Genomic DNA, 24,781 nt, shown 5'->3' on the forward strand with positions numbered 1-24,781 from the left:
TTGTAATTCTTGATGTGTAATTCTAAAGTATGGATTACCATTTAAATTATGTAGTACTTGTTTCTTACCAATACTTATGCTGTATGACACACAGCAACAAATAACAAACACAACAAATTTTTTTAAAAAGCCTATTGTTTACTAAACAACTATTTCAAATTCATGTTTATCTTTTCCTTTTCCAATTAAAAGTGTGAGCTGCTGCATTTTAAACAAGCACGCTGTCCAAACTCAAACAAACAGTGTCCACTGTAATTTAAAGGACAAAATAAAAAGGTCTGAATTCCATAAAATAGCTTTTCTTGCCTTGTCAAGTTGCACAGGAAGACTTCTCTGATTACTTTTTTTCAGTGTATTACTCCACTTTTTGTTTAAAGTAAAGGAAAATATACCAATTGCCTCTAGTTCACTGATAAAAACAAGCTTCCACTTGCTGCAAAATGAAAAAAAAAGACTCCTGGCTGGCTCAACTACCATAATGCCTGGCATACAGGAGCACTACAACTAAATTACCATTAAGCTTAGAAAAGCAGGGTCTGAAAAATCTCTTTGTGATCAGCCTTTTCATCGATCAAGTCTTTTTTTTTTTTCCAGCAAAAATCGGCTGAATCAGAATCACTTAATCTCCAGTACTTAACGTACAGGAATTTGACTTGGTAGATTTGAAGCTGCTTATAACAGAACACATCATCACATACATAAATAGCAGAAGTTAAAAAGAAAAATTTCATACAAGTTTGGAGAATAGTAAAATTATAAAGGAAGTGCGAGTGTGTAGTGTGTATGCACATGCACACATACATACACATACACATTCATATAGTATCTGACAGAGTGCATGATCTGGGGAAAAAAAAACTATTGTGGTGTCGGTTAGTTTTAGTTTTAATTGACCTGAAGCATTTACCAAGGGGGAGTTTATGGAATAAGTGATGAGCAGAGTGAAAAGAGTCTGTGGTGTTCCTTTTGACATGGTAAGTGACACGATGGAAGAATACAGCCAATTATTTTCTTACCCGACCTCACAACACTCTGTAATTTACTTTTGGAGTGTGCTGTTTCTGAACCAAACCAGACAACAATGGAAAATGTGATTACACTTTCAAATACAGTGGAACCTCGGTTTACGACCATAAATCGCTCCAAAACTCTGGTCGTAACCCGATTTGGTCGTGAACCGAAGCAATTTCCCCCATAGGATTGTATGTAAATATAATTAATCCGTTCCAGACCATACGAACTGTATGTAAATATATTTTTTTTAAGCTTTCAAGCAAAAATACAGTTAATTAAACCATAGAATGCACAGCGTAATAGTAAACTAAATGTAAAAACATTGAATAACACTGAGAAAATCTTGAACAACAGAGAAAACTAACACTGCAATAGTTCGCGCTATAGCGCTACCAACCGCTGGCTAAAAACACTTTTTTTAATGAGTTTTAAGCACAGGGGAAAAAATGAACATTTGAAAAAATTCGTAATTTAATAAACCAGCAAGAAAAGTAACATTGCAACAATGCATGCTACGAACTTCTGTAAACAGAAGTGAAAACAAACACAAGACCAGTGCATTCTTTAACTGCCTTCCTACCTTATGCGTCCAGCCCTCTCTCTCACGCTGCCTGTGTGTCTCTCTCTCTCGTGTGTGTGTGCGTGCGTGCGTGTGTCTCTCTCTCTCTCGTGCGTGTGTGCGTCTCTCTCTCTCGTGTGTGTGTGTGTGTGGCGCGCTCTCGCTCTCTTTCTTGCTCACTGCACAGGAAATGCACAGGGAGAGACTGAACATGTACAAACCGAAAGGGAAACTGGCTTGTTCGTATACAGAGTGTGTGGTCATGAACAGATGCAAAAGTTTGGCGAACTTTTTGGTCGAAAACCGATTTGTATGTGTTCCGAGACGTTCGTGAACCGAGGTTTCACTGTATGTCTTTGTGAAATTTAACAAGGATTGGCTGGAAAATATTTAATTTCTTTAGTTGTCGTAATAAGTGATATAGGTGGTGTTAAGGTCCCAGCTGAGAGTGTTTGTAACAGTTGTGCCCAAAATTTGAAGGATTTCATCTTATTGACTGCAGAATCATTAATTTCTAGTGGGACATGCTGTCAGTGCTGTTTGCAAAAGTCAATGACCAGCTCCACTGTCTTGGAGGTATTGAGTAAGCACTAGGTTGTTGGAAGTACACCAAGACACAAGACGAGACACCTCTTTTCTATAATGTGTTTCGTTGCCATTAGTAATTAGTCCAATAATGGTGGTGTCATCAGCAAACTTAATGATTTTAACTGAAGGATCAGTGGACCTACAACCATTGGTGTACAAGGAATAAAGTAGGGAGTAAAGTATACAGACTTGAGGGGCACCTGTGCTAATGCTAATGTGGAGACAGTCAGGGAGGTAGAAGCCCACATGAATGTATTGTTTCGAATTTACCAGAAAACTGTAAATCTATTTACAGATGGAAGGATTCAGTTCAGTTTGTAGAAGTTTAGTTAACAACAGCCAGGGACAATGGTGTTAAAAGCTGAACTTAAATCAAGAAACAGTATTCTGGCATAAGTTCCTTTACTATCTAGACGCTATATTCATAAATGCCTTCTGAAAAGATACTACCTGAAAGTAAAACTTAAATCCTATGGGTAGATTATTTTGAAAATGCACTGATACCAGAGATGGAAAGTGCACCAAAACTTCTACTCAAATTAAAATATTAGTTAAACATTTACTTATGTAAAAGCATATGAGGTAAAAACTACCCAAGTAAATAGTGTAGGCACTGAAAAAATTACAGTAAAAGTACAATTTAGTTACTGCACATAAAAAAAAATAAATCAAATTAACCTATATTAGTAAATACCACGTTGTACTTTGAAAAACATGCTCAGAATATGCAAAGCAATCCAATAGATTTTATTTATTAGATATTATATTAATGACACATATACAATACAAATTGAAAGTGTACTGTATATGATAATTAAATTTCAAAATCCAATTTTTATGTTCACTCCCAACAAATGCATGGTAAGCAAGTAATCAGGGTCATTCCTAAATATCAATTAACATTGTAGTTGTCAATTATAAATTAAATTTGATAAAACAAAGACAACAGTGAAAGAAAAAAAAGCTTACAGATTTGCAAGTAAGATGCAATGGTACTGACAAACAATCATGTCATGTTGACACACAGCATAAACATATAGAAGCAATTTTTAAAAATTGAAATTCTTGTGGTTGCATCACACTCTCTTACATACATGAAACTGTTGGAAAAAAATATGTATGCAGGTAGGGCAGGATTTTTTTTCCAAACACAAAGAGTCATTGTTGACCTAAAGTATCGACGGTATACAGGTACAGTATACTTTCTCAATTGTGACTTGAAAAATATTCTTGGACAAATACAGCACTATGTCACCTGCTAGTTATTTGTGGCATAAAATGTAAAGTCTCTGGTAAAAGAATGTGGCTATTGCCAACAGCCCTCCATACTGTCAGTTCTTAGAAGCAGTACAAGGAACAGGCGGTTTGTAGTTGCCATCACAATCCTTAGTGGGGAGCTTTTTGATGCAGGTGGTTGAGAGAACCCATTGCTTAAATGGCAAGTCCAAAAAGTCACCAAGATCTTACACAGAAAATGACTGCTAAATATGCCAAACTTGCCAATGTACATTAATAAAATCAAAACACATTTAGGAAATAACCATGCGGTAAATAAACCTCACTCGTACATTACACACTGAAAGGGGAACATCTTTTCTAAAATGATGCCACCTGTTACTGTAGCTTATTCTTTTTGACATCTTCAGCTGCAACATTATGTGGCTATAAAAATTTTACTGTAGAATTTTTCAATGTCACCAACAATGATTTTGATCATTTATGCTTTATTATTTTAAACACCCTGCTAATTTGAGTTACTTTTATGTACTTTGAGGAAATTTTCTTGCATGCAGATAACTTCACAGTTTTTGGGAAAACAGTGTTTACACAGCATAATAAAGCTGCTGTTTTTATGTCCAGGAGACTGAACAGCTCTAAGAGTGGCCAGGTACATTCTCCACTTTATAAAGAGTGCTGCTGCTGCCATTATACAGAAAACTTTCTGCTGCACCCTCAATTGAACAGGTATCTCAGAGACATAAAGTCACTGCACATTAGACTGATGGCAGAAGCGCTTACAGTGCATTCTCACTTCTTAGCCAATACACTGGGCTGTTATACCATGATACGCTGCAATGTTATACTGCAATACACTGGGCTGTGATACATCCTCTTACAAAGCCAGACAAAAGTGCACAGCCAGAGCATTAATTACTGAAACACTTCCCGCTCCAAGATCATAATGTACAACCCTACAAATATACATGTGCAATCTTATTTTAATTGGTCATTGTCAAGTTTACATATTGAACACAGCCAGTCAATTATACTTAATAAATTTCCAACTTGAAAAAGGAATAAAGTAGAATATTCTTTTTTAAAAGAGTACACTACAAGTATTTGCATTTAGAAAAACTGTACTTTAAAAAGTACAATAATAAAAGTAAATCTACTTTGTTACTTTACACCACTAATACCTCACCAGGTCAAAGCTGTCCACTGTGTTTTATCAAGTCCAAAGTCAGCGCAGCCATCTACCAGGAAATTTTAGAGCACTTCATGCTTCCCTCTGCTGACAAGCTTTATGGAGATGATGATTTCATTTTCCAGTAAGACTTGGCACCTGCCCACACTACCAAAAGTACCAATACCTGGTTTAATGACCATGGTATCACTGTGCCTGACTGGCCAGCAAACTCGCCTGACCTAAACCCCAGAGAGAATCTATAGGGTATTGTCAAGAGGAAGATGAGAGCCACCAGACACAACAATACAGACGTGCTAAAGGCAGCTATCAAAGCATCCTGGGTTTCCATAACACCTCAGCAGTGCCACAGGCTGATCGCCTCCATGTCATGCCGCATTGATGCAGTAATTCATGCAAAAGCAGCCCTGACCAAATACTGAATGTGTACATGGACATACTTTTCAGATGGTTAAAATTTCTGAATTAAAAATATTTTTTTATTGGTCTTATGTAATATTCAAATTTTCTGAGATATTTAATTTTGAGTTTTCATTACCTGTAGGCCATAATCAGCAAAATGAAAAAAAATAAACGCTTGAAATATATCACTCTGTGTGTAAGGAATCTATATAAAAGTTTCACTTTTTGAATTGAATTACTGAAATAAATTAACTTTTTGATGATATTCGAATTTATTGAGATGCACCTCTAATCTACAACTGCACTCTAAACCCATTTTCTGTGATAACACTGAAGACATCAATACAGACTGCTTTTTTCTGTTTAACATCCATTTTCTCATCAACAATATGTAGCCATGCATTTGAAGGAAACTGGATATGTTCAACAAAAACAGCCATTGAGGCTACTTTATAATCACAGGAAACAACTGTATTAACATCCATGTCTTTAAAATGTGGGTAAAGAGAAAGTACCGTATTTTGCGCACCATAAGGCGCACTGGATTGAAAGGCACACTCTCAATTGCGGGGCTTATTTCTGTACTTAAGCCATACATAAAGCGCACCGTATTATTCGGCGCATGCAAAAACAAGGTAACAGAAGCAAAACAATGAGTTTAGTTAAACCTTATTCTACTACGTATTTAAAAATACACTCACATTGTTTTTTGATCAGTCTGTTGTCACAAATCCATCGAAGTCCTCACCTTCTGTATCTGAATTGAACAGATGGGCAAGTTCGCCATCAAACATGCCGGGTTCCCTCTCGTCATTGTCGGAGTCAGTCTCGTTGCCGGGTGGCTGTTCAGCAATGATTCCAGCTTTCGCGTAAGCTCGGACAACAGTTGAAGCAGACACCTTAGCCCAGGCATCCACAATCCATTCACATATGGTGGCGTAACTCACCTGGCACTGCCTCCCAGTCTTAGTAAAGGTGTGTTCGCCGTCTCTCATCCATCGCTCCCATGACGCTTGCAACTTCACTTTGAACGCCCTGTTTGCACCGATGTCCAGCAGTTGGAGTTCTTTTGTTAATCCTCCTGGAATGATGGCAAGCTCCATATTCATTTACTTCACTTGTTTTTTCACAGTATCGGTGATATGGGCACGCATGGAGTCGCAGATCAACAAAGACAGTGATGCATGGAAAAACCCACCCGGTCTCTTCACATACACCTCTCTCAGCCACTCTCTCATTTTCTCCTCGTCCATCCAGCCCTTTGGATTGGCTTTAATGATGACTCCGGCTGGAAACTTTTCTTTTGGCAGCGTCTTCCTCTTAAAAATGACCATAGGTGGTAGTTTCTGTCAATTACCGTGGCAACCAAGAACAACAGTGAAAGCCGACTTCTCATGCCCCGTGGTGCGTATGGATACCGTGCTGGTCCCCTTTTTCTCCACAGTATGGTTCACGGGGATGTCAAAAGTGAGAGGGACCTCGTCATTGTTGGTGATGTGGTTGGGCTGGATTTTTTTGTCGGTAATCTTGTTGCTGCAGTAGGTGCGGAAAATGGTCAGCTTTTCTTTGTAATCCGCTGGCAGTTGTTGCGCCACAGTATTTCGTGCGCGGATGGCGCCTTTTCATAAAACGAAAGCACCAAGACGGACCTCCTTGAAAGTGTTCGAGCTTCATGTCTTGTGCTATCGTTATTGCCTTCAGTCGAATGGTGACTGTAGAGACGCTTCTCCCGGCTGCTCTTTGTTCAAGAATCCATTGTTCAAGTTGGTCTTCCAACTCTGGCCACCTCACCTTGTTCCCGCGGAAACTCTGTTTTGTCTTTTTAACTTGGCGCAATTCATTCTCCTGCTTCCTCCACTTCCAAACCATAGATTCATTGATTTTGAATTCTCTCGCTGCTGCTCTATTACCATTTACAACCGCGTAACTGATAGCCTGTAGTTTGAATTGTGCATCGTAAGCATGTCTCTTCTCTGATGCCATTTTCAGGGTCCTTAGCCAAACAAATGTTGTTTCGCAGCGCACCAGTAGTACAATATACCTACCTGCCGTAGGCGTGGCAGAGGTAAGCGTACGTCTGTACGTGGCTTTACGTTATGTTCTGCAATTGGTTTATCGCTGCCAGCGTACGTAGTGTATGTATTACTATGTCCCTATGTTGGCAGGAAATGGTCCGACAGTCAATCAAGCGGAGCGCTTACTAAAATGCACAACAACATTTTTACAGATTTTGGAACTCAGTGCACACATAAGGCGCACCGAATTTAAAGGCGCACCGTGGATTTTTGAGAAAATTAAAGGCTTTTAAGTGTGCCTTATAGTGCACAAAATTCGGTATACAGTGATCCCTCGCTATATCGCGCTTCGCCTTTCGCGGCTTCACTCTATCGCGGATTTTATATGAAAGCATATTTAAATATATATCGCGGATTTTTTGCTGGTTCGCGGATTTCTGAGGACAATGGGTCTTTTAATTTCTGGTACATGCTTCCTCAGTTGGTTTGCCCAGTTGATATCATACAAGGGAGGCTATTGGCAGATGGCTGAGAAGCTACCCAACTTACTTTTCTCTCTCTCTTGCGTTGACTTTCTCTGATCCTGACGTAGGGGGTGTGAGCAGGGGGGCTGTTCTCACACCTAGACGATACGGAGGTGCGTCTAAAAATGCTGAAAGATTATCTTCACGTTGCTACCTTCTGTGTGCAGCTGCTTCCTGAAGCGCCACGCTGCTTCGCATACTTAAAAGCTCAAAGGGCACGTATTGATTTTTCAGTTTGTTTTTCTCTGTCTCTCTCTCTCTCCCTGCTCCTGACGGAGGGGGTGTGAGCTGCCGCCTTCAACAGCTTTGTACCGGCGGTGCTTCGCATACTTAAAAACAAACAGCCCTATTGATTTGTTTGCTTTCTTCTCTGTTTCCTTTGAAGAGGAAGATATGTTTGCATTCTTTTAATTGTGAGACAGAACTGTCATCTCTGTCTTGTCATGGAGCACAGTTTAAACTTTTGAAAAAGAGACAAATGTTTGTTTGCAGTGTTTGAATAACGTTCCTGTCTCTCTACAACCTCCTGTGTTTCTGCGCAAATCTGTGACCCAAGCATGACAATATAAAAATAACCATATAAACATATGGTTTCTACTTCGCGGATTTTCTTATTTCGCGGGTGGCTCTGGAACGCAACCCCCGCGATGGAGGAGAGATTACTGTATATGTAAAGGATCACCTCTGAACTAGGTTTGTAGTACCTAATGGCCATATTACATTATGCAATGTTTACAGCAATTATCATCTGTAGCCTTCATTTACGTAATGTTAGTGAGGGTGGACCAGTTGTGACCCACTCCAGTGATCAGCAGTTACCTAGTGTGACATACCCAGCAACTCATTCCAATTAGTCAAACTAATTTTGCTTTAAGTGGGAGGAGAGGAGCAAGCTTTGTGTAAATGAGAGCAACAATGACGGTCTGTCAAATGCTGTACTTATAATGGTCTGATTAATTCTTATCAAAATGTTTTCAGAATGTGCAGGAATGGAATGTGCAGGAATTCAGTGCTCCATTTTTACAGTGTCAAGTTAGACATTCTGCCCCTTCAAGCTGGGCGCTAAGACTGAAACTCTTTGCACTCCAAATCCTACAAAAAAGAGTTATAGTTTAAAAGGATATCATTCACTTAAACTAGCATACATATTATGCTTAGATGTAATGGACACCGACACTACACTTCTTAAAATTTTTAGGATAAATAGAAGTTAAGAGTTTTTTGGTATATTACCCACAAATTTTAAAACTATTTGCATCTGGTATAAGGAACACACTTTCATTTAAGCATTTAAGACTCACTATTTTTTCATAATGTATCTACATTCAGATCTTTAAACTGTAAATATTTGTTTTTCTTAAATAAAACTATGAAAATGTCCATGAAAAGCTGTTACAGACTATCCTTATATAGACTCAAAGAGAGACAGACAGTATTTTAGGGAGGAGGATCAGAAGAGTATGAAGTCAAAACGTGCACAAAGTTCATAGCCAAAAATCAGTACTACTACCAAGGACAAAACAAACAAAAAAATTTTAGCCAAAAATATGTATCAAAAATTTTGAGATCCAGAGGTAAAATAAACAGTTTAAATATTTTCAGGAAAAATCTGTGAATTTGGATAGGAATCGAATGTTAACGGCAACTACTGAAACACATGCTGCACCATGTGACCAGTATCCATGTCATAGCAAAACAGGCTCTCAAAATGACATCCATATAGAAAACAAAGAAATTGTCAACAGTATTTACTTGTGACTTTAAAATCTAATCTCAAAAACAGCTAATAAGGTTGAAAATTATTTTTAAAATTAAAGTAGAGCTAATAAAAATTAAAAGCAAAATCACATCATATTCCAATTACTGTAGTCTCCCCAGGGTCTGTTTTTATTTTCCCCCTCAGGGACCCTGTTATGTGCAATTTAGTTACTCTCCTTAATTGTTAATAAGGCCGATTGATGAACTGCCACATTTCTCTCACATTTTGCATTAGATTTACAGATTTCTACTATTATATTAACTGAATGCTTATAATCGCACAATCTCCATGAATATGTTTCTGCTATCATTTGTATTTGCAAGCACACTGAACCTAACTGCAGTAAAAAGCATTATGCAAGAATAAACTAAAGGCTGCTGCCTTGTGCGTGATGATGACACAATGTGGCCTGACTCCTTATTACTGTGGAACTGCATTAAATTGTATCAAAAAATTGAATACAATGAATAACGTGGTATAAGGAAATAATTATCTTTCAAAATCACTCACAATCAGCATAAAGTTACACCTTCATGTAAGCCAAGTTCACAAGTACTTGTCATTTACAGTACTTGCCTGGTTTTCCTTGAAGATGGGACCATGGGAATCTCCAAACTAAGGCCGGACCTCCACCTACAGTAGGTCTACTATGATGTTGAAACTTTTTAAAGCAAAGCATGCTTTTTGATTATTTTCCTGGTATAGAATGCCAGTTTGAAAACTCATTCCCTCTGATTTGCATACACAACAACAGTAACAAGAATTAACCACGAACAATTTATGTGCTTAACAATATTCAGAGATTCAAAACACAAAACTCTCATTGGTTTCCTAGACCAACACATTTTCAGAGAAGATGCATATAATTTGTCTATTTAGTGTTAGACTTAAGTTCACAATTTTCCCATTAAAATGCTGTATTCCATAATTTTCTACATCCCCGCATTGTCTTCTTAAACAAGCTTTCTCTTACAGTGACCGCCACACAAAATACATTACATTTGTGATATTACAGTTCTCTGAACATTTTAGAAAACTAAGATGTTTGCCTGTTCTTCAAGAAGAACTGCATTAAAGCATGTATTAAACATGTGAGGGCACAGTGGAGCAGTGTCAGACCCAGCAAGAACAGAGCGCAAGGCAGGAACAATCTATGGATGGGGCACCAGATCATCACTACAGGTGCACCACCGTGCCACCACATGTTTAATTATTAACAGTATAAATTATTTAAATGAAGTTAACAATTTACTGGTAAAATGTAATATACATACTTTTAATGCATTTTATTATAGAAATATCAAGTATACTGTACATCCTAGTATTCTTTCAGCACACAGCTCCAAGAGGAGAGCTCTTGGCAATTTAAATCATCTAAGAAGCCTGTCATATTCATCTGTAAATACACAACCTCTTCTATTAAAATGAATTCCTTTATTGCCATTGTATGATACAATGAGACTCAATATGCAACTCCTCCATATTTATTTTCCTATAAAATTATAAATACTAATATGATAAAAAACAATGAAAAAAATATACAATTTGAAAGCATAAGTACAATACATATGGACATATAGTGCAGATAGTGAAAATGGTTCATAAAGTGGCTTAGGTTGTGCAATATTACAGTTGTAGTGCAAGTTTACAGTGTGGTAATTGTAATTATAAGTACAAAACAGTTCTACCGGGAGCGCTTAATGGACTGATTGAGTAAATTTATAGCTCTTGGGATGAAACTGTTTCTGAGCCTCGAGGTCCATGCAGAAAAGGCTCTGAAGCGTTTTCCGGATGGGTGAAGTTCAAACAGACTGTGTCATGGGTGAGTGGAATCCATGCAAATGCTGGTGGCTTTCCTGAGGTAGCGTGTGCTATAAATGTCCTCCAGGGCTGGAAGGTTTATCCTCTGCACTCTCAACAAAACCTGTGCAGCTGTAATACCACACACAAATACAATAAACAGGTTAAAATACTCTCAGTGGTGCACTAAGAGTATAACAATGCTAAAGCAGCTATGGTAGAATAATTTGGTCATTCCATGAACCATTATATTATTACAGAATACAAATTTAATTCATTTGATTGTAATCAAATGATATGCAACTAATTTCAGTGTATTTGATACAGCCTGTGCCATAGACAATGAATCTTAAAAAGAAAGAGCACACAGAAACAGTCACACTGCTTTGACGTTGGGTGCCGCCAGTTTGCAAAACCAAGCAGAAAAGAGCGCTCAATGGTTTGAGGCTGCTGTGAAAATGTGTGTGGCTTTTTTTTTTTTTTTTTTGTTCTTTATTTCGCCTTAGACAATTTCTTGTATTAGGAATTTGTTAGTTTTCACATACCCTTGGGGTCAGAGTGCAGGGTCAGCCATTGTACAGCGCCCCTGGAGCATTTACAGGTTAAAAGTCTTGCTCAAGGGCCCAACAGAGTAGGATCTCTTTTGGCAGTGACGGGTATTCGAACCGGTAACCTTCTGGATACCAGCACAGATCCTTAGCCTCAGAGCCACCACTCACTTTGCACCAAGTTTACTTTTTATACATCTTGAAGTGAGCATGGAAACAGGTGTACACCACATTTTAGTGCATTTATACATGAGGTCCAAGGTGTGGTAACACATTTTTGTAACTTAATATTATTTTGGTACATTAAACCAAACATTGTCTAATTAGGCGTTTTCACCCTTTCTAGTAATCTCTGGAAACAAAGAACATTCGCAGCATTTCCCCATTCAAAGCCCAATAAATACTACACTTTCTCATTGACATGACTGGCTGATAATAAAAGCAAAAACCAGGAATTTACAATAAAATGGAAACATATGCCAAGTAATAATAATAATGAAAAATAAAATACTTTATATGAAAGAATAATATTCCACAAGCTGTTTCGTTTCAGAGAAACCTTCGTTTTGTCATGATTGTTTCTTATATTTGTATCCAAACATTTTCGCTCCCGTAAGTGACTTATTAACAACGGTTTGTGCAGCCTGGGCATGTCCGGCCAGGCCAGGCTGGAAGCTGTTCTGTGGAAGTTGACATCCTGGGCAGGTCTGAACAAGTCTGACGCTGTCTCAGCATGCTATAAAGGTGGCTTGCATATACTGATCCTGCTCATTTGGTTAATATAGATAGTCAGTGTGTATGTATAGTAAAGTTATAGTAGCTGTAGCAATATAACAGTAAGTAAGCTTGATACTATAGACATTTTGGTGTCGGGCGATATGTCTCGTCAATGTTGTAACAGCCGCGATACATTCTGCTACAATATATCTGTGGCGAATATACACTTGCGCCTCAGACACGCTGGATGACTGCCCTTGTGAAGAAAGCTTATCATCTGTATTTCAGCTGCAAAATTGGCGATGAAGACAAGGAATGGGCGACTTACATTTGCTGCGCGACATGTGCTGTCAGTCTGAGAGCCTGGCTCAGAGACACTTGAAAGACGATGCCATTTGCTGTTCCGATGATATGGCAAGAACAGAAAGACCATGTGACGGACCGTTACTTCTGTTTGACTAATGTGTCTGGTTTCTCTGCCAAAAACAAGAAGTCAATTGAATATCCTAATCTGCCTTCAGCAATGAGACCCGTGCCACATAACAACAGTCTTCCAATTTCCAAACCACCAGAGGACTGGACCTTAGACGAACCAGATGAAGAAACTGCAATGCAGGGTACTGACAGTGACATTGACCCGGATTTTGAACCGTGCTCATCAGGCGATCCACATCTGGTAACACAGTCCGAATTGAACAATTTGGTGAGAGATTTGGGTCTGTCAAAAGCAAAAGCTGAGCTGCTGGATTCGAAACTGCAGGAATGGTGTTTGCTGTCACCAGGTACAAAAATTTCTGTGTTTCGAGGCCAACATCATGATATAACCAAATTTTTTGGACAAGTCGACAGTCTTTGTTACTGTTGTGACATTGAAGGATTGTTCTCTGCCTTGGGTTGTGATCACAACCCGGAAGAGTGGCGTCTCTTCATTGATTCGTCAATGTTTAGCCTGAAAGCTGTTCTGCTACACAATGGCAATGTTTATCCTTCAGTACCTGTTGGCTATGCAGCACACATGAAAGAAAAGTATGAGAATATGGAAGTGTTGCTGAAGCACGTCCAGTATAGCAGGTACAACTGGAATATCTGTGGAGATCTTAAAGTCGTTGCTCTGATACTAAGACTGCAGCTCGGCTATACAAAGTACTGTTGTTTCATCTGTGAATGGGACAGCCATGCAAAAGAATTGCACTATTCTCGACAGAACTGGCCACTCCATAAAAAGTTAGTTCCAGGACAGAAAAATGTGGCACATGAATTGCTTGTCGACCCGGCAAAGATATTTTTTGCCTCCTTTTCACATAAAATTGGGACTCATGAAGAATTTTGTGAAAGCACTGAACAAGGAAGGCTAAGGTTTTTGTTATTTAAGAGAGATATTCCCAAGAATAACTGATGCCAAGATCAGAGAGGGCATTTGTGTTGGCCCCCAGATCAGACATGTTATGAGTGACAAGCTTTTTGAAAATCTGTTAGTTGGACCACAAAAAAATTGCCTGGAAAGCCTTCAAAGACGTTGTTGGCAATTTTCTGGGCAATTACACAGCCCCAAACCACATTCAGCTGGGAGACAAACTTCTCAAAGCATACAAGACAATGAAGTGCAACATTTCACTCAAGATTAATTTCCTCCACTCACACTTGGACTTCTTCCCCACCAATTTCGGTGCTGTCAGTGACGAACACGGTGAAAGGTTTCACCAGGACATTGCTACGATGGAGAAATGATACCAGGGCAACTGGAATCCGTCAATGTTTGCCGAATACTGTTGGGACACTGCAACGTGATGCACCAGACATTGAATACAAAAGAAAATCAGGAGCAAAACACTTCTAATTCTGCTGAATTTAATAGCTTATGTGAAAAACATAAACGTGACTAAATACATTATTGTCAGTAAACATATAAATGTTCATTTCTCAAAGTTCCTACGTGATGCAGTACAACCAAAACTATATTTGTGCATACCCAGTAGGTACCTGTCACAATCACCAAAAACTTTTCAGGAAGCAAGACTTTTCAAAAAAAAATTGTTGTGATCTTCACTACTGCTTACACCCCAGAGATTTCTTTTTGGTACCCCAGCTCTCCTCTCATATCCCAAAGATATACAGGTTAGGTCAGTAGTTCCCAAACTCGGTCCTGAGGACCCACTGTGGCTGCAGGTTTTTATTTCAGCCAAATTCACAATTTGTGATAATAACTGATCTAATTTATTTAGATGGTCTTTTTTCCCCTTCTCTTATTCTGCCTTTAGAAAAGCACAGTAGTATGATTTTTACATTTATAAGACATTTAGAAATATATCTCTTTTGTTGTTGTCCTATTTTTTTTTTGTTCAGTTTGCACCCTTCATTGTATCCTAATGATCATTAAAAACAAACAGAGCTCACAGCAAGAACATCAGCATCAGACTCACTAATTAGTAGATAAGAAATAAAAAAAAAATCAGAACACCTGGAAAAGCAGAATGAGAACCATGTTGAAAATTGTTTAAAAAAAATCCCTCTATAAATCCATTGTACATTTTAATAAAAATTTACCCAACTTAGTTTTATTATTCCTCCATTGACTCTGAAACACAGAAACTTGGAAATAACAACTCACTTAATTGGGCAAGGAGTCCGTTTAAAAACAGAAGTCGGTTGGAACAAAAGTCTGCATCCACAGTGGGTCCCCTGGACTGAGTTTGGGACCCACTGGGTTAGGTTAGGTTAATTGGCAGTTTCAAATCAGCCCGGGTCTGACTCTCAATGTAAGTGCATGAGTGGGCCCTATTATAGACTAGTGCAGAGTCCAGGGCAGATTGTGCACCAGACCTGTTGTAATTGGCTCCAACCGCCACGATACTAAATTAAATTAGAAGGGTTTGAAGATTTTGTTATGAAAACAATTTTTTTTTATTTAACAATGTAAAAATATACCATAATTACTTAATTGTTCAACACAAATAAAATACTGCAGAGTTTACCTTCAAGACCCCAAACACAAAACTTGTTACTCTATTTAAAAATAAGTAATGAAATTCGCGAACCTCTACTTGTCAAGTCTTTAATAGCTATTCAGTGAATTACCGACGAGTCTCTATTTTCGACATAAAGACACGCAGCACAACAGGCGGGTGTATTTGTATTACTCTTTATGTGGCAGGTACCTTCACTCAACGTGACTTAATGAGATCAAAAGGTTTGATGAAAACTCCCAGGTTTAACAAAACCACAATATAAAAGACAGCTGCAGGTGTACAAGAAGAAAGCTTCGCCAGTTTCTTATCCTGTAGTTTAAAAGACCAATTATGATTAACTTGTTGCGCCGGTTTACTTTTTAAATGAAACCTGTAATGACATTACTAGTGCAGTGTTTATCATTTTAGGTTTGAAAAACATCGAAGATATTCCAGACAAACAAGTGCACCAACAAGTATATCGTAGCCTACTTGATCGCCCGCTGCTCATTTGCCTTAAAAATCTCTCTTCCTTCGCTTGAGAAACACTTTTATTTGATCATCTCTTACCAGTTTTCGCAGATCTTCGTTTCGCCCTCTGCCTCCATTTTCCGGCTTATTTTCACTTCAGGAAAACAGAAAGTGAAACCACTTAATATTTCAAGAGTTCGAAACGATGACAAGCGCTGTTAATGGGTAGATAAAAGCCGCCTGTAACAAAACTCAGGCCGCGACTGTAAGCCTCTGCTATTTGTTTTCGGAACAACAGTGACGCACGGCTTTCAGTGTTCGGAACGTGCCTTTCGAGCTGGCCTGGCCCGGGGCTGCATATGGGCGGCATTCCATAAAGTGAAGGGGGGGACGTTATTAGCAGAAACCTTGTAGAAATACGTAAACATAAAGAATGTGCCTGGGACCGAAGGATGTGGTTAAGCACTACAACCCCGAGCTTTACCTCAGTTGGTCCAACCCCTCTTCCAACGCCTAAGTAAACAAACCCGAGTATGAGGTGGTGAAACGAAAGTCGAGTAATTCTACGGATGCTTATTTGTGCCACACCCAAACTGCTGCTGGACATTTGTCACAAGGAACCTGTCTCACGGTGCAAACCTTCAATCAGTATCAGCGGCTAAATACCCACTGATGAAAAACAGAGAAATACAACACGTGCTGCACGGAAATTAGAATAAAAAATACAACTTTTTCAACAGCAGAAAAAAAAAATCAGCAACAACAGTAAATTTAAACAACTGCCATCTTGCAGCCCTTTCTTATCTTGTGTGACCATCTCTTTGCAGCCACCACGACTGGACACCTCTAGCAGTTGTGGGATGGGCCTGATGAAGTTGCTGACCATTTGCAATCAGAGGGTCATCTCTCAGGATGTTACAGGGTTATCAGAAAGGGGTGCAGTTCAGGTTAGGAGGGAAATCAAGACAAAGCATTATCTCTACACCAGCATTAATTACTGTAGCAACTATGTGTGGCCTGATCAGACAATGTTCAAAATGCACTACCTCACTGCATGTGATGTACTGATGCTCAGAAGAACTAAATCGATTTTAGAACTATTTGTGAAAGTACACAAACTATAATGATAAATGTGTGCCAAGAAAACATTACCTACACCATTACACCACCTCCACCAGCCTGGACTGTTGACACAAGGGAGGCTGGGTGCATGGAATCATGCTGTTAGCACCAAAGTCTGACCCTATTATCTGTGTGCCTCAAAAGAAATCAAGATTCATCAGACCATAATATGTTTTTGCACTATTCATCTGTCCAGTTTTGGTGAGCCTGTGTCCACTGTAGTCTCAGCTTTCTGTTCTTGGCTGACAGGAAAAGAACCTAACATGATCTTCTGCTGCTGTAGCCCATTCACCTCAAGGTTCGACGTGAGATACTTTTCTGCTTACCACAGTTGTACAGAGTGGTAGTCAGAGTTACTGTAGCCTTTCTGAGCCTAAGTCTCATTCAAAATATTGCATGCAGAAGCATAATCAAAAATTAATTGTATATTCTTCCACTCCATCCAACTAACATTATTTACAAAGCTTAATATATGTTTTAGGGATTAAACATATTTCTGTTAATATTTTATTCAATTGATGTAATAAATAATCATAATATTAATATCTTTTTTGATTAAATGAATTTTGCTCAGTTCATCATATTTTTTGCACAAAAATGTTGCATACACCCATTTCCATGCTCACTTCAAGATGTATAGAAACTAAACTTGGTGTAAAACCATGCACATTTCCACATTAGCCTGACACCGTGTGTATGCATTTTTTTTGCTTGGTTTTGCAAACTGTGGCACCCAGTGCCAAAGCAGTGCTATTGTTTCTGTGTCATTTCCCTTCTTTTTCTTATTCGCATCCATGATGCAGGCTTTATCAAATATACCGAAATTAATTGCATATTGTTTAAAAATCTAATTCACTTGATTGTAATCATTCTGTAACAATATAATGGTGCACGGAATGGCCAAACTGTTCCAACTTCCATAGCTGCTTTAGCATTGTTAGAAGACATCAGAATAGGAAGAATTAGAAGAGAGCATGTATTTATAGATGATGACGACCGGCTTCTAAGTTGATGTAGATTTCCAAGAGCTATCCTCTTGCAGCTGTGTGCTGAACTGGTGCCAGGTTTACAAAAGCAGGAATTGTGCTCTACATGCTCCTTTGCAAGTTTTGTCCACTCTCGGGTTTTTGGCTACATGAGCTTTTCATCATGAACTTGCTGACTAATCAGGTATTTTACAAACATCACTGAGTCGCACCATGCCAGCTGTATAGGATGGTATTATCCACTTGTCATCCAGATATATAAGTTTTCCAAACACTGGTTAAACTGGAAAACATCAAGCACAATTTGCAGCAATGTCTGGTTCTCTGAATGTGATCGGAGCGGTTAACTGCATGCAAATTGCTATTGAAACAATACTAGACAAGTTACATCAGCCAGGGATGAATCACCAAAAGAATGAGCTTGAATTACATTATCTATAGCAGGAGAGCCTATAAAAATGGGAACTCCGCACAGTCACAGGTGCTTTTTCCAACTAGTACAGTGAAAGGCCAGCAGTCTTTTTATGGATAGCGAATCACTTCAAAGAGACATGTAAAGATCAGAGAATCTATCCATTGTGGCGCTTGCTATGACGCTACACAATAAAGGCGCCTTCAGGGAATGAATTTGCTTATGTCAATAGAAAGTATTTTCACTCTGTTAACCTGACCCTAACCCACCAAATGATCAGCCAAATCGGACAGCATAACAACTTCATTTGAATGTAATTAGCAGAATGTAAAAACAGGTAATCAGATATAGCATTTATTTTTTAACCAATTCATTTAATTTGTGGTCAATATCACATAGTACAGCCCTTATATTCCTTAGTTCATTGGCAACATCTCTTACAACATCCATCCATTTTCCAACCCGCTGAATCCGAACACAGGGTCACGGGGGTCTGCTGGAGCCAATCCCAGCCAACACAGGGCACAAGGCAGGGAACCAATCCCGGGCAGGGTGCCAACCCACCGCAGGACACACACAAACACACCCACACACCAAGCACACACTAGGGCTAATTTAGAATCACCAATCCACCTAACCTGCATGTCTTTGGACTGTGGGAGGAAACCGGAGTGCCCGGAGGAAACCCACACAGACACGGGGAGAACATGCAAACTCCACGCAGGGTGGACCCGGGAAGCGAACCCGGGTCTCCTAACTGCGAGGCAGCAGCGCTACCACTGCGCCACCGTGCCGCCCCTCTTACAACATCCACTGTTTTATTTGTGACTCCAGAACAACGTCTGTCAGCACACAGCCAGATGGTCACCCAACGGTTTCCAAGGTGTGTATGGAACACCCAGATATGCTGGGCACAGCAGCACCATTTGGATTTGCATGCTTGGCACGGGGGTCAGCTTTTGTAATACAGGTGGGCTGTGACTCACCTTTTCACGTTGACTTTGATATCTGACCACTTCTTTTTTATTTAGGGCACTGTGCATCTTTCTGAACTTGAACTTTTGAGTGTCTCCGCTCTGCTGTATCCCTCCATCAACTTCCTTTTGTTGCTTATACCACTGCTTAACCCAACAAGTAGTACTTTTTTTGCTTGCCTCCACTTTATATTCGCTGAAATTCTTCTTTTTTCCATGTGCTTTTGCCATTGTCTTTTAACAAAACACTGAATGGAAGGGGCTATTTATATAGATTTGCATAATCAAATATGCAAAATTTTGGGAGGAGTCGGGTTGGGGCTGTAGGCATGTGCATGTGTGTTAAATTTCACGTTCATTGGAATTTATAAAGGGGAAGCGTGTGGAACTTCGGGTATGCACAGTTTTATGCATCTGGATTTTTTTGTGGATATGCACATTTCCAGTTTTGTCCATACACTTTGTTTCAGTGTGAATTCTGCACACAGCGTTATATATGGGGCCCCAGGTCCATAGACTTTATATGTTTCCTGTGTCACTGCCATAAAGAGCAAGGCATAAACCAACACTGGATTGGTTGCCAGTCCATCACAAAACACCTAAATAACACATTCTTATTTACATGTATAGAGCCAATCAGCCTAACCTCCAGATCTTTGAATTCCTCTGAGACTGCTCAGTTAAATTAGAGCTTCGCACACAGGTGCTGGAGAAAGATTATTTAACTTGAGGCCTGTTGTTCACTGCCTGTGAAGCTTCTAAACTAAAAGAACAGGAAAATTTTATTTTGTAAAACAAAAGCTTGAGAATATGCAGGTTGGCTGCTACGGAACATTTAGATTTGTAGTTGAGAGACTTTTGCTTCATGCAATTTTTATTTAAAAAATGATTTATTTCACTCCCACAAAACATATTGTACTCTGTTGTACTCTCAATTCAAGATTTAAAAGATGAACAAAACTTTGTGTTCAGTTTATTAGCCTGCTGGTCTTTGGCCAGAGCCTGAGTCCTTAAAGAGTCTCTCTGTGCCCCTGGTTTTTACACTTTCCCCCAGGGTGAAGCATGTAAGTTTTTTCATGAAGTTGTTACAGCTACAGCTTGGCAGATTTCTATCTCTCTTAGTGGTTAAGTTTAAACTGTCTGTACTTTGTGTTGTCCCTTTTATTGTCAGTCCCTGAGTCACCTGAATAAATGGGCAAGTCGATTTCCATGTTGCCCTCAGTGAGTGGCCCTTAGACCACAGGTCTCCGGTGACCTTCTTGGGTGTGTTCTACTCAGGCTGATTCTCTATCTCCATCTGGGAAACTATAACAACATAACCTGATGCATCAAGAGTTCCTTGTCTGATTTTTCAGGTGCCCCCCAGCCCTTAGATCAAGAGAAAGAGAAGCAAGCTTATCATATTCATTTTGAAATTCGATGCAATTATTCTGGTGTAATTTTTTGATTAAAGCAATTTAGTTTTATTAATATTTTGAATTTTTAATGTTACTTTTGTCACATTATCACACCATAATTTTTCTAGTATTTATTATCCCTGAAATTACCACCTTTAAATAGGCAGCACTCAATATGCAAGGTCAAAGCTTTTGGATTTCCTAAGTGCCTTATGATTGAATCTAGTTATCAAAAAGCTTAATTAGTAAACGTTTGTACCTCTGCTATGACTTCTTTGACTATTGATTTTTGATTTACAGATTGGTTTTATTTACCAGCTCTTTTTCATTCTTTGGCTTTAACAACTTCTAGTTCTTTGATGATTCTTTCACTCTGCACCTCTGGTTCTCTGTGATTCATTTATAAACATGACTGACCGAATTGTCGCCCTATTTATAGGTTTATGGGGCATTATTTTGGCCATAATGAAACTGTGATAAAGCCATGTCATTTTCTTTCCTATACTTCATCCTCTCTACCTTATAGCTTCATCTGTGTGTAGACTACTGGTTAATACAAAATTAATTGTAATCTACTGTCATTTTTCTTTATAAATTGTCAACACTCACCCTTTAAACTATTTGCAGACTATCTTTACAAAACAAAAAGTGATATGCTTTAAACCACACCTGTTTTATTAATATTGGCTGATTATCCTATTAAAGTCCATATGTGTCCCTCTAAGAAACAAAAGTGAACAGGCTTATGGTAGAGCATATTGTCATGGAATCCTACACCTTGAATCTCTCTACCCTCCTACATCAGAAGAAGCTCCACCTGTCTCATTCCTTTTACTAAGTCTGCATGCAACACTCTGTAACTGAGTGGTTTTGCATTTTTAGAATTACCTACATGTATGTTTATAATGCAACTGGTGTTTTAGGTTGCTAGGGTATCATCAGAGAAGCTTCCTTCTGTAGCTATAGAACCATGTACAAGCTCATTAGTTTCAGGCTTGCTGTCTTTTATCTTTTTCCTACACATTTTCCCAGTCCCTGGTGCCCATACACATTCAGATAACTTCAGCAATACTGAAAACATGAGATTCTCTTCTTCCAATATATAATCATATTACTGTCACACTAGGTGGATAACATATGTTTGTTAATGTGTTGAAAGGCAATTGCTTACTCTGCAAGATATCACATCAGCATGTGGCATAGATAAAGCCTAATAGGTCAGTGTCCTACAAATGGAATCAGTAGAGTGGAAATGTTGAAGAGCTGCTACTACAGCAACAAGTCAGAATTCTGACATATTTATCTTCTACATATTGGCATTTACATCACTACACCATTAGTATTTTCTGTGGGCAGCTGCAGAGATGTAGCATGTATGGCCACAGGGCTCCCAATTTGTTTCTGAGGTAAACAACCAATTTGGAGAAATCAGGCTTCAGTTTATTAGAGGAATTTCCTTTTTAAATAAATGCTATTTCCATCTGGGAGTGAAATTCAAGTTTGAACTAATTATATTGTGACAGTGTATGGGAAATTCCTCTGAATGGCATAAAAGAGGATATTTTCCTCAAATTCACACATTTTGAAGGTAGGCCTTTACATATTAATTGCTTGGTTACAGGAACTCTGATGTCAGGTACTTATGTCAAAAATGGGCTGTGGGTAGAAAACTGTGTATGTATGAAGAATGGTTTAGAAAGGGAAGAATGGTTAAACAAAAAAAAAATACAGAAATTGACAAATGGACAAGAAAGGAGAAAGTGGGGCAGTTTATGTGTGTCCTTCCAAAACAATTAAGGTTTTAAAGAAAGGTCCAAGGCTGACATAAGTCAATTAATTACAGCAGTCAGGATTTAGTCATCCTATCCACGGTGCTACAAGGAAGGCTCCAACCCCAGGGACTTTGAACTGGAGTAAGCAGGTTCAAATATGGATGAATGGCCTTAATGGCTAAATGCATGCTTACTGTATATCAGTATGTGTCTACTTGCAAGGATGAATATGCCCTTGTGCTTATGTTTGTTTCTCTGTTTGTTGGTGTGCGAAAAGTGCACTATGAAACAAAGACTGAGAATGACATCTGCTTTCCTCTGTGTGCCTGTATGTGAAAGATGCTATTTAAAATCAAATAAGATGAGATGTTTGCTTTTCTCTGTCTTTTGTAAAAGGGTAGTTGAATGGTGGTTCAGATGTTAGCTCTGTTTTTATACATCTCCAGGAATCACGGTCTGATTTCCATTCACTGTTTATGTTGCATACTGCATGCATGATCTCCTTGTACTTTTGTGATTTTCTTCTCCCACAACACAAAGATTTATTGGATAGGTTATTTGGTGACAATGAATTGATGCTGTGTGAGTGTGTTTGGGGATAGGTGTTGGTAAGAACTCACGTTGACAATGTAATATCCCAACCAGGGTTTTTTGTTGTCTTGCTGCATATGGTTCCTGGATTGACTCCCATAATTCAGGTCAAGAAAATGTACATATACATTGTGGTGGATGGCCGGGGCCCTTACCCACCCTGGAAGCCCTGATTATGGAAGGACTGGTGGAGAGAGTATTTTCAAGACTGTTTCTCCCCTGGACTGACAGAGGGCAGGCCCCTTGGTTTCCAGTGGGGCCACGGGTCATGAGCATAGAAGTTCAACCCTGTTGGGGCCCTTGGCCACCACCAGGGGGTGCATAGACATTTTCTGGGCCCTGTTTGGCAGCACTTCCACCACACCCGAAAGTGCTGCCGGAAGAAGCTTGTTGGGCACCTGGAGTCCTTCCAGGTGCCCTATAATAAGGGGCCAGCAACTAGGAGTCAATATTCAGAGTCGGGAGGATGAGGACAAAGCCTGTTAGGAGGACTGGAAATGGCAGCAAAAGGGACTGTGTTTGTGTTTTACCTTGTTGCTGGAATGTTCACTTGTAAATAAACTGTGTGCTGTGTGGACTGTGTGTCCTGCCTGTCTATATGTGCCCGGGCTTCACAACATAAATAAACGGATATTGCAAAGATGGAGTGTGTGTCCTGTGTTTGTAACAATGGCAAAGAGTCCTTCTAGATTTGTGTAATTTAATGGTTTAGGCTTTAAAGTAAGATGAAGCAAAACTCCTGTGTAGACTGCTTGAGCAACCTCACTTTCTCTAAGTGGATCTAAAAGGCCTGGTTATGTGTAGACAATGAATGCTTTCTGCTAGTCAATTGCTACAATAATAATCCATCCATCCATTATCCAACCTGCTATATCCTAACTACAGGGTCATGGGGGTCTACTGGAGCCAATCCCAGCCAACACAGGGTGCAAGGCAGGAAACAAACCCTGGGCAGGGCACCAGTCCACCACAGACAATAATAATAATAATAATATATTTTATTTATATAGAATGTTTAATGCTGGTATGTGATTGAACTCCCAAATGTCATATGAGGTCTGGTATTTAGTGTCAAAATAGCTCAACCAAGAATCAGAACTGACCAATAAAATGTGTGTATTTTGATAAATACTCTGAAACATAACATGAAAAAAATATATATTTAAAATGTTTTTGATATATATTACAATTTAAAGGTGACACAAAGGTGCAGTAGTTAGCTCCGCTGCCTCGTAAATCCTATGTCCTGCATTTGAATGCTGCATCTGGTTGCTGTGTGTGTGGAGTGAGCATGTTCTCATATGTGTCATTATGGGTTTTCCTTCAACATCCCTAGACACATACAGGTCAGGTTAATCATAGATTATATATTGAATGTGGATGTGTATGTCAGTGTACCCACTGACAGACATGCCCCTTACAGGGATATTTCCTTTCTTGCATCAAAGGCTGCTGGAATAGGCTGTGGCCCACTGGGACCAGGATTGTTAGGTTTTGTTTTGTTATTGCTACTTGGATTGTTACAGTATAACCACCTCCACTTCTTGGCAATGTGCAGTCTATAACTGCTTCACAAAAACATTAATGCATTTTGTAATATTGCACTTTTCACCAAAATTATGGATCCTCAAAGTATTGACCCTGGTATATGAAATGATTTTTTCAATTAAATGTTGCATGATAATAATTTTCTTTTCAGATCTAATGCTTTATCACAGACCTTTTCATGAATATAACTGCAGTGCCTGAGCACAGTACCT

General features: G+C 39.0%; 1 protein-coding gene across 1 annotated transcript in view; it reads right to left on the reverse strand.

The window, feature by feature from the left end:
- The window catches only part of xaf1 (XIAP associated factor 1), a 44,375-nt gene extending 28,058 nt beyond the window's left edge, over positions 1–16,317 (reverse strand). Inside the window, exon 1 of the mRNA XM_028806689.2 lies at positions 15,867–16,317. Coding sequence (XP_028662522.1) covers positions 15,867–15,904 — 38 coding nt within the window. The 5' untranslated portion in view covers positions 15,905–16,317. The remainder of the gene's footprint in view (positions 1–15,866) is intronic.
- Between the last annotated feature and the right edge of the window lie 8,464 nt (positions 16,318–24,781).

The sequence above is a fragment of the Erpetoichthys calabaricus genome, chromosome 8, assembly GCF_900747795.2.
Source record: "Erpetoichthys calabaricus chromosome 8, fErpCal1.3, whole genome shotgun sequence".
NCBI lineage: Eukaryota > Metazoa > Chordata > Cladistia > Polypteriformes > Polypteridae > Erpetoichthys > Erpetoichthys calabaricus.